Source organism: Lepus europaeus, chromosome 17 (assembly GCF_033115175.1).
Source record: "Lepus europaeus isolate LE1 chromosome 17, mLepTim1.pri, whole genome shotgun sequence".
Classification (NCBI taxonomy): domain Eukaryota; kingdom Metazoa; phylum Chordata; class Mammalia; order Lagomorpha; family Leporidae; genus Lepus; species Lepus europaeus.
The window spans coordinates 58,082,328-58,102,064 of NC_084843.1; the positions used below are offsets into that span (position 1 = coordinate 58,082,328).

The following is a 19,737-nucleotide window of genomic DNA, read 5'->3' on the forward strand; positions in this document are numbered from 1 at the left end:
TGTGGAACCTAACTTCTTATTCCATGCTCCCTTCTAAACCATGTTGGAACAAGTTCCTGCCATTCCTCTCTCCCTGAAGATCTGAGTTCACTTCCTTCAGTACTGCCAAACTCTCCAATGAGTATTTCAAAAATAATTTGTCATTTTTCTAACATGCTCACAACAGCTCCATCCTAAACACATTCATAAACATGGCAATGTTAGGCTACTACAAATGTACTGCATGGTAACTTCACAATGCTTTCAACACCACATTAATAAGCTCTCACTTTCCGAGATTTCTGCTGCCTCTGGCTTTCCGGAACAGGAGAGAACAGAGCTGTGCAGGCCTCCGAGTGAGCCAGGTCAGCAGGGAGGACGACACTGGCAACCGCAGCGCTCCCAAATTGTGTCTCAAGCACAACAGCAAGCTCGGGGTAGCTACTGCTAATAGCCAAAACCCACAGCAACACAATGCAGCTGCCCAAGGGGAAGCTATCCTCGCAAAAGGCTCTCTGAAGTCCTAACACGGGACGACTAAGGGATCGCAGTGGGAAACAGGGACCCGCATGCGACTGGCAGAAATGGGAACTGCGACAATGACTGCAGCAATTTGGCTCTAGATGGATCAAGATTTTAAAGGCATAGGGCATGGCCGGCGCCGTGGCTTAACAGGCTAATCCTCCGCCTTGCCGCGCCGGCACACGGGGTTCTAGTCCCAGTTGGGGCGTCGGATTCTATCCCGGTTGCCCCTCTTCCAGGCCAGCTCTCTGCTATGCCCCCGGAAGGCAGTGGAGGATGGCTCAAGTCCTTGGGCCCTGCACCCACATGGGAAACCAGGAGAAGCACCTGACTTCGGATCAGCGCGAAGTGCCAGCCGCAGCGGCCATTGGAGGGTGAACCAACGGCAAAAAGGAAGACCTTTCTCTCTGTCTCTCTCTCTCTCTCACTATCCACTCTACCTGTCCAAAAAAAAAAAAGGCATAGGGCTGATCCTACTCTGAAAGAAAAGAATTCTAGAGAGGACATCAGTGGACAACTGACAAAACTGAAATGTGCAAAGTTTATCAGAGAAAAGTATTCTATCAATGTTATATGCAGTTCACTAAGAGAAAATTCTGCCTCTTGGCAACCACACGCTTGGAGGTAAGAGACCATCATGTATACAATTTACTCTCAGGTGGATTGGAAAAAAATCTAGAGAGAGGAGGGGAAGGAGAAGGAAGGAGAGGGAGAAAACACCAATAACAGAGCAAAGGAGGAGATATGCTAACTGGTGAGTCTGGGTGAAGGGTATACGAATGCTCTTTGTACCACTCTTTTTTTTTTTTTTTATTTTAAAGATTTATTTATTTGAAATACAGAGTTACAGATAGAGGTAGAGACAGTAAGAGAGATCTTCCATCCGCTGGTTCACCCCCAAGATGGCCGCAAGAGCTGGAGCTGAGCAAATCCAAAGCCAAGACCCAGGAGCTGCTTCTGGGTCTCTCATGTGGGTGCAGGGGCCCAAGCACTTGAGCCATCCTCCACTGCCCTCCCGGGCCACAGCAGAGAGCTGGCCTGGAAGAGGGGCAGCTGGACTAGAACCGGCGCCCATATGGGATGCCGGGCACCTCAGGTCAGGGCTTTAATTCGCTGTGCCACAGCACTGGCCCCTTGTACCACTCTTATAACTCTTCTCTAAATTTGAAATTATCTCCAAATTTATAAAATATTTTTTCTTTCATTTTTTAAAATTCTCATTTGATGAGACAGACAAAACAAGAGCTCCCCTCTGCTGATTTCATTCCAAAATGCCCAGAACAAGCCAGGGCTGAATTGGAGCCAAAGCACAGAACCAGGAACTCTAATCTAGTCCTCCCATGCAAGTGCCAGGGACCCAACATCATTGCCTCTCAGGGTCTGCACTGTCAGGACAAAGAGCCAGTAACTGAAGTCAGGTACTCCAATGAGCAAAATGGACATCTTAACCACTAGGCCAAACCCCTGCCTCCAAAGTTTAATCTTTTTATTTTAAAGAGTTATTTATGTATTTGAAAGACAGCTACAGAGAAGAAAACAGAGATCTTCCATCTGCTGGTTCACTCTCCAAATGGCTCCAGCAGCAGGGGCTGGGGCAAGCTGAAGCCATGAGCCAGAACTCCATCTGGGTCTCCCATATGAGTGGCAGGGGCCTAAGTACTTGGGCCATTCTCCATTGCCTCCCCAGCAGGGAGAAGGATTGGAAACAGAGCAGTCAGAAAGTGAACAGGTACTCACATGGAATACCAGCGTAATGGGCAGCAGCCTAACCCACCACACCACAACAGATTTATTTTTCACTGTATATACCCTCTTGCATTATTATAACATGGTATACATGAATTTATAACATATTTATATTTAATGTTTATTTGAAAGGTAGATCAATACAGAGAGACAGAGAGCAATCTTCCATCTTCTATTTCACTCCCCAAATGCCCACAACAGGCAGAAGCCATAAGTTCAGAACTCCACCCTGGTCTCTCACGTGAGAAGCAGGAATCTAAGCACTTAAGCCATGCATACTGCCTGCCAGTATGCATAAGCAGGAAAAAGGATTGGAAGCTAAGAAGCCAAAACATGAATCAGCACTCTAATACAGGTTACAAGCATTCCAAGAAGATTCTTAACCCAATGCACCATAATGCCTCCCCCATAACCCATTTAGAGATTCTAAAGAACAATTTTAAAAATCAAGCACAATTGGATAATCTTTTTCCTAAATTACTTTCTCCAAGAACCAGGAGCTTTAAAAAATATATAAATATATATACACAAACACACACATATATATATATTTATTTCCATCCACTGGTTCACTCCCTTTATGTACATCGACAGCTGGAGCTGGGCCAGACTGAAGCCAGGAGGCTGGAACTCTATCCAGGCCTCCCGATGTAGGTACAAAAGCCCAAGCACTTGGCCTACCTTCTGCTGCTTCCTCAGATGCATTACCAGGGAGCTGAATTGGAAGATGTGGAGCAGCTGGAACTCGAACCCATGCCCATATGGATGCCAGTGTTGCAGTGGCAGCTTAACTTGCTGCGCCGGCCGGCGCTACGGCTCACCATGCTAATCCTCCGCCTGCAGCGCCGGCACCCTGGGTTCTAGTCCTAGTCCGGGCGCCGGATTCTGTCTCGGTTGCTCCTCTTCCAGTCCAGCTCTCTGCTGTGGCCCGGGAAGGCAGTGGAGGATGGCCCAGGTCCTTGGGCCCCGCACCTGCATGGAAAACCAGGAGGAAGCACCTGGCTCCTGGCTTTGGATTGGCGCAGCGCACCAGCCGTAACACACCAGCTGTGGTGGCCACTTGAGGGGTGAACCAACGGAAAAAGGAAGACCTTTCTCTCTCTTTCTGTCTCTCCCTCTCTCTAACCTGCCTGTCAAAAACAAAACAAAACAAAAAAAAACCTTGCTGCGCCACAATGCCAGCCCCCAGGAGCCTTTCTTCACTGTCATGATCTGCTTAGATTCTTTTAGAGTTTTGGTTTTTTTACATACCAAGCCTCTTAGTTTTCCAAAACAGTCCATACTAGTTACTTAAAAGCTCTGGCATTCAAAGTCTCCATTACTACTTTTAGCACAGTCTCAACAAATGTCTCATAACAGCCTGGTTTTTGCTGAGATTCTTGAGGAATTTAAGGTAGGATTTTCAAGGCTAGTCTATCCACACGAAAGAGTAGCACAGGAACAGATCTTTCCCTGTACCAAGGGGAAAAGGTTGATGGATTGAGGGAGTTTTCATTTTTATTTATTTTAAGAATTGGACAGAGACAGAGACAGAAAGAAAGATTTTTTTTTTTTTTTTTTTTTTTTTGGACAGGCAGAGTGGACAGTGAGAGAGACAGAGCAAAAGGTCTTCCTTTTCCGTTGGTTCACCCTCTAATGGCCACTGCGGCTGGCGCACTGCGCTGATCCGAAGGCAGGAGCCAGGTGCTTCTCCTGGTCTCCCATGGGGTGCAGGGCCCAAGCACTTGGGCCATCCTCCACTGCCTTCCCGGGCCATAGCAGAGAGCTGGCCTGGAAGAGGGGCAACCAGGACAGAATCCGGCACCCCAACCGGGACTAGAACCCGGTGTGCCGGCGCTGGAAGGCAGAGGATTAGCCTGTTAAGCCACGGCGCTGGCCAGAAAGAAAGATCTTTAACCCACTCATTTATTCTCCAAATGCCCACAAGAGCTGGGGCTGAGCCAGGCTGAAGTCAGGAGCCTAACACTCTACCAGGATCCCATGTAGACGGCAGGGGCCCAAACACTTGAGTTATCACTGCTGCCTCTGACAGGGTGCACCACCAGGAAGCTGGAATTGGAGACGGAGCTGGGATGTGAAACCATGCACTCTGATATGGGATGTGGGTATCTCAAGCAACATCCTAACACCCACCACAGGATTTGTTCATTTTAAAGAAGCACTCTCTTGCATAAGATGTGACCTTGGATGGGGAGAATTACGATAGAATATTTCATAATTACAAAACACATATTTTCCTTTAATGACTTAACTGGAATAGAAAGCAAAGCCAGGGGGCCGGTGCTGTGCGGTAGCGGGAAAAGCCCTGCGTTGCCAGCATCTCATATGGGTGCTGGTTTGAGACCCAGCTGCTCCTCTTCCAATCCAGCTCTCTGCTATGGCCTGGGAAAGTAGCAGAAGATGGCCCAAGTCCTTGGGCCCCTGTACCCATGTGGAAGACCTGGAAGAAGCTCCTGGCTCCTGGCTTCAGATCAGCACAGTTCTAGCCATTGCGGCCGCTTGAGCAGTGAACCAGCAGATGGAAGACCTCTCTCTGTCTCTGCCTCTCCTTCTGTCTGTGTAACTCTTTCAAAATAAATCTTTAAATATATTAATTAATATTGAATACATATATAATTTAAATATACATATATTTAAAGTGTTAACTAAGGTGGCATTTGATACAATGGTTAAGATACCACTTAAGACACTCACATTTCATATTAGAGTGCCTGGGTTCAAGTCCAAGATCTGCTTCCAGTTCCAGCTTCCTGCTAATGTGATCCAGGAAACCCAGACTGAATTCTTAGCTCCTGGATTCTTCCTAGCCTAGCTCAGGCTATAGCAGACATTTGGCATGACCAGCACAAGGAATATCTTTCTCTTTCTCTCTCTGCTTTTCAAATAAAAATGAAACTGACACACACATACACATAAACACACAGAGAGTTATCCATAGAATTATATTCTGGAAAATGTAGCTTCATGTCAACTAGCTTGGGAGTCAAAGTCACCATTAATAAAAACATTTATGTGGAAAAAAGACAGACTGCATAGGAGCCAAAAAAGAAATAGAAGGGGGTAGGTATTTGGCAGAGCAGCTGTCACTTGGGACACCTGCATCCAATATCACAGTACCTGGGCTTGAGTCCCAGCTCTGCTCTCCACTGTAGCTTCCTGCTAATGCACATCCCTTCCCCCACATGGGAAACACATTAAATTCTGTGCTCCTGGTTTCAGCCTGGCACAGCACTGGCTGTTATAGGCATTTGGGGCATGAACCAACTGATGGAAGATCTCTCTCTCTGCAGCTTTCAAATAAAATAAATAAGTGTATGAAGAAAAAAACTAAACAGAGGGGCCAGTGACTGGCGCAGTAGGTTAATCCTCCACCTGCAGCACTGGCATCCCATATGGGCTCCAGTTCTAGTCCCAGCTGCTCCTCTTCCAATCCAGCTCTCTGCCATGGCCTAGAAAAAGAGTAAAAGATGGCCCAAGTGCTTGGGCCTCTGCACCCTCATGGGAGACTGGGAAGAAGCACCTGGCCCCTGGCTTCAGATTGGCAAAGCTCCAGCCGTTGCTGTCATTTGGGGAGTGATCAAAGGAAGACCTTTCTCTCTGTCTGTCTCAAATAAATAAATAAAATCTTAAAAAAAAAAAAAAAAAAAAGAACCCTAAAAAGAAAGAAGCAGGCATTTAGCCTAGCAGTTAGGGCACCTTCATACACATCAGAGTGCCTGGGTTTGATTCCTGGCTCCAGGAGCCTGTAATTCAATCTGAGTGGGAAGGTGAAAAGACCCCAAGTCCGCCATAATCTGCTGTCACAATGCTGTGCATGAGCAGGAAGCTAAATAGGAAGCAGAGTAGCCAAAACACGACTAGGCACTCTGATGTGGGATACAGCCATCCCCAGTGGCAACTTAACTCACTATGCCCAAATGCCTATCCTGTTCTTCATAATTTTTAGGTAACTTGTTTAGTCATCAAACTGGCAAAGCTGTATTTTCAAATTCATTCCATCTGACTCCTACACCCACACAATTTTTAGTATGTCACAGTTTCTAGAACTAGTGCAAAAAGATTTTTTGCACATCTCTGAGAGCAGCTAAGGAATCTGTTGTATACATACAGATAATTTCAGCATTTTAGCTAAAGACTTGGTGTTCTACAATTTCAGAATCTTCACAATGCTGCAATGGGGTACTGCAACTCTACAATCCACAATCTAGACCACATCAATATATACAGTGTAGTCTAATTCTAAAAACCATACAGAGGCTAGTACATGGCACAGCAGGTTAAGCTCCTCGCCTCCAGTGCTGGCATCCCATATGGGCACCAGTTCATATCCCAGAGGCTAATCCAGTTCTCTGCTAATGTGCCTGGGAAAGCAGCAAAGGATGGCCCAAATCCTTGGGCCCCGGCACCCAGGTGGGAGGCCAGTAAGAATCTCCTGGCTCTTGGTTTCGGATTGGCCCAGCTCCAGTGGATAGAAAACTTCTCTAACTGCTTATCAAAGTAAATAAATTTTCAAAAACAAAATAAAACCATATAGCTACCAAGAAAGAAGTGACAAAACTGTACCTGCAGTTCTTCTCATAACTACTTACATTTCCTTCAAATGTCTTATTTCTTGAACAGTTTGAGAAGCAAGCTCTTGGAGCTTTTCTGAGGCAAAGCTATCACTTATTGCTTTTTGAAATACTTCATGGAGAACTGTACCAATTAGCATTTGGCGGGTCGTTGAATCTGAGCTCTAAGAAAACAAATCATACATTTTATTTCACAGCATGTTAACACGCAGGAGCATATATTTACTGCCTAATCTGTTTAACTATTATGCCCAAAGTACACTGAATAGAAAAATACAAATATATTAAACAATGTTTTTTCTGGTATATGAGATTATAGGTAGCTTCCACTTTCCTCTATTCAGAATTTAAAAATTCTTATTTATTGGGGCCAGCGCTGCAGTGTAGTAACTAAGGCTGCCTGCTCCATTTCCAATCCAGCTCTCTGTTACAGCCTGGGAAAGCAGAAGATGGCACAAGTCCTTGGACCCCTTCACCCACACGGGAGACCTGGAAGAAGCTCCAGGCTCCTGGCTTCAGATTGGCCTAGCTCCAACCATTGCAGCCATTTGGGGAGTGGACCAGCAGATGGAAGATCTCTCTCACCCTGCCTCTGCCTCTCTGTAACTCTGCCTTTCAAATAAATAAATCTTTAAAAAAAATTTTCTCATTTATTTTTACTTATTTGAAAAGCAGTGGGACAGAGATAGAGAGACCTTCTATCCGTCGGATTATCCAAATATCTCTAACAGCTAGGGATGAGCCAAACTGAAGCCAGGAGCCCAACACTCAATCTAGGCTCCCACAAGGGTAGCAAGGACCCAAGTACATGAGCCATCATCTGCTGCCTCCCAGGGTGTACGTAAGAAGGAAGCTAGAATTGGGAGCAGAGCCAGGACAATAATCCAGGCACTCTGATAGGGGATGTAGGTGATTCTGATAGGGGATGTAGGAAGCAGTGTGTTAACCACCAAGCCAAATGCCCACCCCTGAATTATTTTTACAAGCTGTATTATTTTATGAATGAGTTATTTTTTAAATTAATAATTTCCACTTGGAAAAAATTAAAATATTAAAAAGTTCAAATATATTCAATGTTTTCAAAGAATTCTTCTCTAATTTGACTTTATAATTTACTCAAATAGAAAAGTCAATAAAGGCACAGTTGAAGCAGCTGGTGTGACACAATGGGTTTTAAGTTGCCACTTGGGATGCCCATATGCCATCTCACAGTACAGGTTTCAGTTCTTGCTATTCCACTTCTGATCCAGCTTCCTATTAATGTGCCTGGGAGGCAGCAGATGATGGACCAAGTGCTTGGGCTCCTGCTATTCATAAGGGAGACATAGATGAATTCCAGGCTCTTAAATGCAGCCCAGCCCAGCCCTGGCTGTTGTGGGTATCTGCAGAATCAGCTAGTACATAAAAGATCTCCCTTTGACTCTCCAAGTTTTCTGCCTTTCAAATAAAATGCAAAAAAATAAAAAATTTCTTTGAACATTATCAAAATAAACTGGATAATTGATTAATGTAAGAAATTACTGGTAATTTTACTGAGTATAAATAAATTTAAAAATATATATGTTTAGGAACAATAGAATGTTAGTGATTAAGGGTAGGTTTATTATGAGAGTTTATTGTAATCATACTTTTACAGATGTTTGAAATATTCCTTAATTTTTTTAAAGAGACTTTCAGATTTTTAGTTTTTTGGCAATCACATGAAGTTAAGTTTGGGAATGCCTAAGTATATTAAATTTAAAATCTTATCAGGGCTGGTGCTATGGCGCAGCGGGTTAAAGCCCTGGCCTGAAATGCCAGCATCCCATATGGGCGCCAGTTCGAAACCCGGCTACTCCGTTTCCGATCCAGCTCTCTGCTATGGCCTGGGAAGGCAGTAGAAAATGGCCCAGGTCCTTGGGCCCCTGCACCTGTGTGGGGGACCCGGAAGAAGCTCCTGGCTCCTGGCTTTGGATCAGCGCAGCTCCGGCCACTGTGGCCAACTGGGGAGTGAACCATCGGAAAGAAGACTTCTCTCTCTCTCTCCTCTGTGCAACTCTTTCAAATAAATAAATAAATATTTTAAAAAAAAAATCTTATCACTTGTTAATTTTCTTACCAACAAAATTAACTATTAAGTGCTGAAGAAGATTCAGAGGAGTCAGACATCCGGCCTTGAGTCTCAGCACTGCCCTTTACTAGTTCTGTGACCCCAGGCAAGTCACCTAACCTCTCTGAGTTCATTTCCTCCTCTGCAAAATGCAGCTACCTTGCAGGACTGCTGGGAAGATCAAATGAGATAACAAATGCAAAAGTGCTCTGTAAACTCTAAGATCCTTTGAGAACTTCACTGTTTATACTGTTCACCCTGGGGCTGGTGTTGTGGCACAGTGGGTTAAGCTGCTATCTGCAATACCAGCTGTCCATATTAGAGCACTGGTTACAGTCCTGGCTGCTCCACTTCCAATCCAGCACCCTTCTAATGTACCTGGGAAAGCAGCAAAAGTTAGCCCAAGTGCTTGGGTCCCTGCCACCCAGGTGGGAGACTGAGATAGAGTTCCCAGCTCCTGGCTTCAACCTGGCCCAGCCCTGCCTATTGTTGGCATCTGGGGAGTGAACCAGCAGATGGAAGATCAATCTCTGTCTCTCCCACCCCTTCTATCACTCTCCCTTTCAAATAAATAAAGTAAATCTTTAGGGGCCAGCATTGTGGTATCCCATTTGGGCACTTGTTGGATTCTCAGATGCTCCGCTTCCAATCCAGCTCCCTGCTACTGCAGCTGGAAAAACAGCAGAAGATGGCTCAAATGTTGGGGTCACTGCCACCCAGGTAGGAGACCCGGATGGAGTTCTAGGCTCCTAGTTTCTGCCTGGCCCAGCACTGACCATTGCTGCCATTTGGGGAGTGACCCAGTGGATGGAAGAGTTCTCTCTATGTCACTGCCTTTCAAATAAATGAAGGGGATATTTAGGAAAATAAACAAGTACAATGAAATAAATATTAAAACAAATGTTATTCACCCTAAAAGTTTCACTCAAGACAGCTCTTCTCATACATCGAATACTACTGGCGATGCTTGTGCCGGAAATCAGCATGTCTGGATACAGAATCAAATATCCAAAATCTTCATCTATTATCCAAGTATCGGAAGTACAGTCCCCCTCCAAATGAATGATATCCCCTGGCTGTACTGGAACAGAACACCTGCAAATTAAACAAAATGACAGGATAAACACATAGTTTAAGCGCCTACATTAAAACATAGTAAGAAGGCTTTGAAAACTAAGGAATGTTTTATCTGAAGAAATAATAAGTATTCCTAAGGTTCTAGGTCTTGTTAAAAACTGAAATACCAAGATGCAGTCTTCTGAGTCAACTCCTAGTCGCACTATCCCTTTTTACCTGGTGAAGCACCCTGCAGAATATGCAAGAATTCTGCCTAAGTACCAAAGAGGCAACTCACTTAGTGCTAGTAATGTCTATTCCAAAAGCAATCAAATCTATGCTAGTGTAACATATAGATAGATAGTTAGGAAGTGGGTTGTTTTAATCATTAATTTTGTCATTCTTAAGTCCTATAGCTTCCACTTATTCTGAGGTATAAAGCCAAACCAAGTGCAGCAAGAACAACATCACTTTTATTTAGTTCAATCTCACTCAAAGCCAAAGCAAAGACAAAGTTAGGCCTCCACCTTCTCTGCATCTTCCCCCCACCTCCCATGCACCACACCTTGAGTAGAGACATCTAAGGTTTGAGACTGCACCTACATCACAATTAGTTATGCTGTTACTGAGAACTAACAGCCTTAAAACAGAATGTACTGGAAACAGGAAGCAGTCACCGCCCCTGAAGACAGATTGAGAATCCCTAATCTGAATACTCAAAATTTAATATATTTTGAGTATCAACATGAAATCATAAATGAAAATTTCCACACCTGACTGTATGCCAGGTCACAGTCAAACCCATGTGCACTAAAAATACTGTATAAGATTACCTTCAAGGAGGAGAGAACTTCCACTTTGACTACGACCTTGTCTAAATATGATCAGAGTCGGTGAACTCAAAAGGCTTCCATAGCCTTGGCAACTCATGACAAGAGCCTAGGGTGATTACTGATGCCATAAACAAGAGTGTCAATTTGTTAAGTCAACAACAGGAGTCACTGTGCACTTACTCCTCATATAGGATCTCTGTCCTTAATGTGCTGTACATTGTGATTTAACGCTATAACTAGTACTCAAACAGTATTTTTCACTTTGTGTTTCTATGTGGGTGCAAACTGTTGAAATCTTTACTTAATATATACTAAACTGATCTTCTGTATATAAAGAGAATTGAAAATGAATCTTGATGTGAATGGAAGGGGAGAGGGAGCGGGAAAGGGGAGGGTTGCAGGTGGCAGGGAAGTTATGGGGGGGGGGGGGGAGACATTGTAATCCATAAGCTGTACATTGGAAATTTATATTCATTAAATAAAAGTTAAAAAAAAAAAAGATTACCTTCAAGGGCTGGCACTGTGGTGTAGTAGGTTAAGCCCCCACCTAGAGTGCCAGCATCCCATATAGGAGCTGGTTCATGTCCCGGCTGCTCCTCTTCCAAACTGGCTTTCAGCTTGTGGCCTGGGAAAGCAGTGGAAGATAGCCCAAGTCCTTGGGTCCCTGCACCCACAAGTGAGGCCTGGAAGAAGCTCCTGGCTCCTGGCTTCAGAATGGCTCAGCTCCAGCCATTGTGGCTGTCTGGGGACTGAACCAGCAGATGGAAGACCTTTCTCTCTAACTCTCCCTGTCTATACCTCTCAAACAAATAAAATCAAAAGGAAAAATAGAAAAGAGAAGAGAAGAGAAGAGAAGAGAAGAAAAGAGAAAAGGAAAGAAAAGAAAAGGAAAGAAAAGAAAAGAAAAGGAAAAGAAAGATAGATAACCTCAGGGGCCGGTACTGTGATGTACAGGGTTAGACCTCTGCCTGGCATTCCATGTGGCTATGGTTTGAGTTCCAGCTGCTCCACTTCTGAAACAGCTCCCTGCTGAGGGCCTGGGAAAGCAGTGGAAGATGGCCCAAGTGCTTAGGCCCCAGTACCCACATGGGAGACCCAGAAGAAACTCCTGGTTCCTGGCTTCAGATCGGCTCGGCCACAGCCGCAAGGGCCATTTGGGAAGTGAAGCAGGGATGGAAGACCTTTCTGTGTCTCTCCCTCGCTCTGTCTATAACTCTTTCGCTCAAATAAATAAAATACATCTTTAAATAAAAAACAAAAAAGATTACCTTCAGGCTATGGGTATATCGTGTGTATGTGAAACCTAAGTGGATTTTGTGTTTAGACTTGAGTCAAACCCTCAAGATCTCATTATGTATGTGAAATTATTCTAAATCTGAGAAAATCAAAATCTGAAATACTTCTGGTCCCAAGTGTTTTGGATAAGAGATACTCAACCTTCGCTTGATTTCCCAATAATAATAATAATAATAATAAATTTTTGAATTAAGAGTCTACAGATGTTGGGGTAATAGATACAATTTTCATGTAGAATTAAGCCAGGTTCAAATCTACTAAATCTAATGAATTAGACATTTGACTTAGTGTTAAGACGTCCATGTTCCACATCAGAGTACCACCATTTGACTCCTAGCTCCAGCTTCTGGCTAATGTAGACCCTGGGAGGCAGTGGTAAGGGCACAAGCGATCGGATTCCTGCCACCCACATGGGAGATCTGGATTGTGCTCCTAGCTTCCTGCCTTCAGCCTGGCCCAGTCTCAGATGAGCGGGCATTTGGGGAGTGACCCAGTACATGCAAGTTCTCTGTCAAACAAATAACTATTTTAATTTATCCCTTTTTTCTTTTTTAAATTTTTTTTTTTTTTATTTTTGACAGGCAGAGTGGACAGTGAGAGAGAGACAGAGAGAAAGGTCTTCCTTTTGCCGTTGGTTCACCCTCCAATGGCCGCCGCGGTAGCGCACTGCGGCCGGCGCACCGCGCTGATCCGATGGCAGGAGCCAGGTGCTTCTCCTGGTCTCCCATGGGGTGCAGGGCCCAAGCACTTGGGCCATCCTCCACTGCACTCCCTGGCCACAGCAGAGAGCTGGCCTGGAAGAGGGGCAACCGGGACAGGATCGGTGCCCCGACCGGGACTAGAACCCGGTGTGCCGGCGCCGCAAGGCAGAGGATTAGCCTACTGAGCCACGGCGCCGGCCAATTTATCCCTTTTTTAAACCATTAAATTATAGCAACATCCACACAAGCCATGTGATGGGTTTTAAGATGCTACCCTGAAGATTGCCAATTCAGTGCTCAAAGTCACACAAAAATTACCAGCCATTCCTAAGGATGCACTGCTCTTTGTCTTCCAGCGACTGGGAAGCAGTGATGATTAAGTGCTTTTCCTGGCTGCCTTCTTCATCCTGTACATCAGTGACTGCTAACACCAGGTATCGGTTATCCATTCCTCGGCTCAAGACTGTTTTTGGGAAGGAAGCTTCCACCTTGTTCTGAAATCTAAAGCATATACATACAAAACAATTTTAGCACAAACATGAAATAACAAGCCACTCGACCAGTTTCACCTGTAAAGCAGCTGTCTAGTTTTCTAGGTTTGCTTCTCCACAAAGATCTCCAGGTAAAATTAAGACAGCAAAGAACTCCTCCTGTTATAAAAACTTCCCAGATGCAATGCCATTTTTAAAACAAGCTTATGCTAAGAGCCTTTCCAATTTAACCTCTATGAGTTTTGTGGACCATCTATCACTGGCAGGATTAAAAACAAATGGGGAGGGGGGCAGTGCTGTGGCGTAGTAGGTTAAGCATCTGCCTCAGTGCCGGCATCCCATATGGGCGCCAGTTCCAGTCCCGGCTGCTCCACTTCCTATCCAGCTCCCTGCTGATGGCCTGGAAAGCAGCAGCAGATGACCCAAGTGCTTGGGCCCCTCCACCTGCATGGGAGATCCGGAAGAGGCTCCTGGCTCCTGCCTTAGGGTCGGTTCAGCTCCAGCCATTGCAGCCATTTGGGGAGTGATCTAGTGGATGGAAGATTTTTTCCTCTGTTTCTCCCTCTACCTGTCTGTAACCCCACCTCTCAAAATAAATAAGTAGCCTAAAAAATATGGAAAATATTAAACAACGACTACCACTGGTGCAAGCCCTTCCAAAAGCAGAAGTAAAAGACGTTTTGTACACTATTCTTTTCTGCGCTTTGAGGCGTTCGGGTGACTTACAGATGAGAGGTAAGGATGGCAGGTGTGTTTGCTGGAAATCCTGAGACATAGAATGACATTGCTTAGAAATCGTCTAGCCCGACCTAGAACTTAGGGTAGAGAATACTTTTATAAACCTGGGGCTAGTCCCTGCGTGGTACGGAAAGCAAGCTTGTCACACCCGTCGAGACTAGCTCGCTCGTTCATAGAATAACCAGATGTTTTACTGATCAAGGGCAAGTGAATTTGGTAATCCTTTTACGCACTTGTCCAAGCCGCCTGAACCTCTACAAAAGAATCTCTCCCGTAGAAACCCGCGCTGTTCCTAGTAAGTCCTTCTGAAGTCCTCTCTGTTCGACCGCAGCAGGCGTTAATCGGTGTGGGGCCAAATGAGAGGCCAGAGCCATTATCTCCCCCAAGGCCTAAGTCGAACAGCCTTCCTGCAACGCTACGGGCCACCCAGCTCGCTCAGGGAAGGCTCCAGGGCTCTGTGAACGCCGCACTCGGCTACCCCACCTGGCTGCAGCCCATGAACTGCCCAGGGCTGGCTGCGACGCCTTAAGGGTCTCTGCAACAGGTGCTGACGGAGAACCGCAAGCGCAAACGCCCCTCGGCACTGCTGAGCCTGGCACCGACACCCGCCACTGCGGCTAAGCCCAGGGCTCGGCGCTCTCCCTGAGGCTAGTCTCACAACCAAGCAGCCGTCGACGTACGAAGACGCTCCTGCAGGAGGCCGGGACTCCCCACATTCGGCAAAGAGGCGAAATCAAGGGGAAGCCTCAGCGGCGGGCCGGGCCGCGGCGGCCTCTCCCGCTGCCGCCTTTCAAATCTCCCGCTGCGCTCCCACAGCCTCCCCGCGCCTCAGCTCACAGCTCCGGCGGCCGCGCGGCCTCCTCCCCGAAGGTCTTCTCCATGAGCAGCTCCAGGTCGTCCAGCGGCTCCATCCCGGGCGCGGAGACCACACACTGTCACCGGGGAACCTCGGCAGAGTGGGGGACGACGAGCAACAACACAAAAACCGCCGAAACGCGGGAAAGGGACGAGCGTCCGCGCGGCGCGGGCGCATGCGCCGGCGCGCCGAGGCCCCGAGTGACGTGCGCGGGGCGGGCCCGGCAGCGCCGGCGACTACACGTGGAGCGCCGCACCTGCCGGGCGTGCGCCGCCTGGCCCCAGGCCTGCAAAACCGGAGTCTTCATCCCGGCCCAGGCTGAAAGCGCAACGCTCTGGCCCGAGCCAGACACACGCTGTTGGTTTGAGCAGCAGCATCTGGAGTTGGCCCAAACCAGCTGCCCGTGCTGGCCTCTGGAATTTCGCATCACAATCTCTTTTTTGCTGGAAAACTCGTTGAGAAAGAGAGACGGATAGGAACTCCCTCATAACGCAGCGACGAAATCTACAAAACTTCCACTATCTGCACCCGTCTTACGACCCTTACACACTTTTTCGCAATGCTGAATACGTATTCCTCCCAGAAGTGGTTACTCCCCCACTCCGTACCCCGGATCTCAAGGCTTCTGGCACTGTCCATGGCATTGCTGCTTCAGTTACGCCGTCATTTTCTCCTATAATCAACCTCACCCACACTACTGGATTGCTACCACATTTTTAATAGGACCCAGTTTCTCCCATCTTTAAAAGATGTTAGATTGGGGCCTGTACTATGGCTTAGCAGGTAAAGCCACAACCTGTGTTGGATACATCTAGATGGACGCTGGTTCAAGTCCCGGCTGCTCCACTTCAGATCCAGCTACCTGCTAATGCTCCTAGGAAAGCAGCAGAAGATAGCCCAAGTACTTGGGCCCCTGCACCCACGTGGGAGACCTGAAAGAGGTTCTTGGCTCCTGGCTTTGGATCGGTGCAGCTCTGGCCGTTGTAGCCATCTGGGGAGTGAACCAGCGGATGGAAGACCTCTCTCTCTGTCTCTACCTCTCTCTGTAACTCTTTCAAATAAATAAAATAAATCTTAAAAAAAAAAAAAAGGATTTTGTTGTGCTGTATTTTGACACAGTGGGTTAAGCAGCTGCCTGGGAAACCCACATTCGGTAACGGAGTGCCAGTTGTTGGAGCCCAGCTACTCCACTTCTGATCCAGATTCTTGCTAATACACCTGGGAAGCAGCAGATGGCGCCTAAAGAACTTGAAAGAAAATGAGAATAAATCTAAAGAGTATAAATAAGGACAGCAGTTTCTCGAAAACAATAAACACTGAATTACCATATGAGATAGCAACTTTTTTTTTTAAAGATTTATTCATTTATTTGAAAGGCAGAGTTACACAGAGAGAAACAGAGAGATCTTCCATCTGTTAGTTCACTACCCAAATACCTGCAACAACCAGTTGAGCCAGAGTAAAGCCAGGAGCCCAGAAGTTCATCTGGGTCTCCCACGTGTGTGGCAGTAGCCCAAGTATTTGGGCCATCTTCTGCTGCCTTCTCAGGTGCATTAACAGAGAGCTGGAAGTGGAATAGCTGGGACTTGAACACGCGCCCATATGCAACACCAGTTTTGTAGGTGGCGGCTTAACCTGCTATACCACAACACCAGCCTCAAGACAGCAATTTAACTTTTGGATCTACACCTAAAAGAATTGAATATAGGGACTCAAACAGAGATTTGTAAATTTTATGTTCAGAGTGTCATTATTCACAATAAGAGTTGAAAAAACTCAGTGCCCATAAACAGATAAATGGATGAACAAAATGCATAATTTTATTTGTTTGTTTTCATCTACTTGAAAGGCAGAGCAAGAGAGAGAGAGACAGAGACAGAGATATATCTTCCATCTGCTGGTTTACTCCCAAATTGCCCACAACAGCCAGGGCTGGGCCATGGTAAAGCCAGGAGCCCATCCAGAACTCCATCCAGGTCTCCCACATAGGTGGCAGGGACTCTTTTTTTTTTTTTTTTTTTTTTTTTTTTTAAGATTTATCTATTTGAAAGGCAGAGTTACAGAGAGGCAGAGGCAGAGAGAGAGAGGTCTTCCATCCACCTGTCTACTCCCCAGATGGTCACAACAGCCAGAGCTGTGCTGATCTGAAGCCAGGAGCCAGGAGCTTCTTCTGGGTCTCCCACACAGGTGCAGGGGCCCAAGGACACAGGCCATCTTCTACTGCTTTCCCAGGCTATAGCAGAGAGCTGGATTGGAGGTGGAGCAGCTGGGACTTGAACTGGCGCCCCTATGGGATGCCGGCCCTGCAGATGGCGGCTTTACCTGCTGCACCACAGCGCCAGCCCTGGGACTCACATACATGAGCCATCAGGTGTCTGTGGCTTCCCATAGTGCACATGAACAGAGAGCTGGGTCAGAAGCAGAGTGGGCAGGACTCAGACCAGGCACTCCGATGGGGCTGCAGCCATTTGAGGAATGAACCAACAGATGGAAGACCTCTCTCAGTCTCTGTCTCTGCCTCTCTCTGTAACTGTGCATTTCAAATAAAATAAATAAATCTTAAAAAAAAAATGGAGAGGTCTTTTATCCACTGATCCACACCTCAAACGCCCACCAACAGCTGGAGCTGCTGAAGCCAACAGCCAGGAACTCAGTTTGGGACTCCTTCCTGAATGTCAGGGACCCAAGTACTTGAGCAATAGCAGAACCCTGCAACTGGAAACAGAGCTGGGACTCAAACCTAGCCACTGGGATGTGGCCATCCCAAGCAGCATCTTACCTGTGTGCCAAAAGCGTGCCCCTGCTGAATAGTATTTGGTTGTGTGAATTCACATTTATTCAGCCAGTCTCCTGATGATGGACAATGACTACTTTTAATGAAGCTACTACAAATAGTCTTCCTTTTTTCCCAAATATTTATTTATTTAATTAATTGAAAGGCAGAATTACAGAGATCTTCCATACACTGGATCATTCCCCAAATGGCCACTATAGCCAGGGTGGGGCCAGCCCGAAGTCAGGAGCCAGGAGCTTTGGGTAGAGAGGCCCAGGCACTTGGACCATCTTTTGCTGCTTTCCCAGAGACATTAGCAGGGAGTTGGATTGGAAGTGGAGCAGCCGGGACTCAAACCGGCACCTTTATGGAATGGCAACATCGCAGTCAGCAGCTTAAACTGCTATGCCACAACGCTGGCCCCTACAAATATTCTTACACAAGACTTTTTGTGTATATGTTTTTATTTCTCTTGTGAAGTATTTTGAAATGAAATTTCTGGGCCATACATCAGTTAATAAGGAACTGCTGGGTGCTGGTGTTGTGGCACAAAGGTTTAAGGCCCCCGGCCTGTGGCATCCTGCATGCCATATGTCCACTGGTTCAAGTCCCAGCTGCTCCACTTCCCATCCCACTCTCTGCTAATGCTCTTGGGTAAGCAGTATAGAGTGGCCCAAGTCCTTGGGTCCCTGCACCCACGTGGGAGATCCAGAAGAGGATCCTGGCCCCTGGTTTCAGAAGGGCCCAGCTCCAGCCATTGCATCCATTTGGGTAGCGAACCAGTAGACAGAAGACCTCTCTTTGTCTCTGCCTCTCTCTATAATTCTTTCAAATAAATAAATCTTTAAAAAAAAACTACAAAAACAAAAAAACATAAGGAACTGTCAGATGTGTATTCAAAGTGGCTGTAACATTTTATACTATATTATCAATGAATGAAAATTTCAGTTTTTTTGTTTTAAGATTCATGTACTGGGGCTGGCCCAGTGGCGCTTCATCTTTTTCCAGGTCTCCCATGTGGGTGCAGAAGTCATGCACTTGGACCATCTTTTGCTACTTTCCCAAGCCCATTAGCAGGGAGTTGGATTGGAAGTGGAGCAGCCAGGACTCAAACCAGTGCCCATATGGGATGCCCATGTCACAGGCGGCAGCTTTACCCCCCCTATGCCACAAGGTTGGTCCCTTTTTTAAAAAAGATTTATTTATTTGAAAGACAGAGTTGCAGAGAGAGAGGGAGCCACAAAGAGATCTTCCACCCACTAGTTCACCCCTCAAACATCTGCAACAGCGGGGGCTGAGACAGGCTGAAGCTAAGAGACAGGAGGCAGGAGCCTCATTCCTGTCTCCCAGTGGCTTCAGGACTTGAGCCATTAGCAGGGAATGGGGTCGGAAGTGGAGCAGAGGGACATGAACTGGCACCCACATGAGATGCTAGCACTGCAGGCAGCAAATTAACCCACTGTGCCACAACACCAGACCCAGAAAATTCGAGTGTCTATGGATCTTTGACAACAGTTGATGCTGTCAGCCGTTTTAGTCTTTTTTTTTTTTTTTTTTTTTTTTTTTTTTTACAGGCAGAGTGGACAGTGAGAGAGAGAGACAGAGAGAAAGGTCTTCCTTTTTGCCGTTGGTTCACCCTCCAATGGCCGCCGCGGCCAGTGCGCTGCAGCCAGCGCAGTGCGCTGATCCGAAGCCAGGAGCTAGGTGCTTCTCCTGGTCTCCCATGGGGTGCAGAGCCCAAGCACTTGGGCCATCCTCCACTGCACTCCCGGGCCATAGCAGAGAGCTGGCCTGGAAGAGGGGCAACCGGGACAGAATCCGGCGCCCCGACCGGGACTAGAACCCAGTGTGCCGGCGCCACAAGGCGGAGGATTAGCCTATTGAGCCGCGGTGTTGGCCGTTTTAGTCTTAATTTGTATGACTCAATCACTGATGATATTAAGTACTTCATCATGAATTTGGTCACTTGTATATCTTCCTTTGTAAAATGTCTGTTTAAATAATTCGCCCATTTTGGGAGCAGTCATTGTGGTTCAGCAGGTTAGCCACTGCCTACAAAGCCATCATCATCACATATGAGGGCTGG

The 19,737-nt window shown here is 46.5% G+C and overlaps 1 protein-coding gene across 5 annotated transcripts in view; it reads right to left on the reverse strand.

The window, feature by feature from the left end:
• Nucleotides 1-15,014, reverse strand: part of DNA2 (DNA replication helicase/nuclease 2) — a 57,848-nt gene extending 42,834 nt beyond the window's left edge. For 3 of the 5 annotated variants that reach the window (XM_062214758.1, XM_062214757.1, XM_062214760.1), the window contains exons 1-4: nt 14,860-15,014; nt 13,112-13,294; nt 9,819-10,002; nt 6,837-6,982 (exon numbers count right to left, since the gene is read on the reverse strand). In XM_062214758.1, coding sequence (XP_062070742.1) covers nt 6,837-6,982; nt 9,819-10,002; nt 13,112-13,294; nt 14,860-14,933 — 587 coding nt within the window. In that variant the 5' untranslated portion in view covers nt 14,934-15,014. Of the gene's footprint in view, nt 1-4,941; nt 5,313-6,836; nt 6,983-9,818; nt 10,003-13,111; nt 13,295-14,505; nt 14,646-14,859 lie in introns of those variants that run through there. The other 2 variants (XM_062214759.1, XM_062214762.1) reach the window with 2 other exon arrangements.
• Between the last annotated feature and the right edge of the window lie 4,723 nt (nt 15,015-19,737).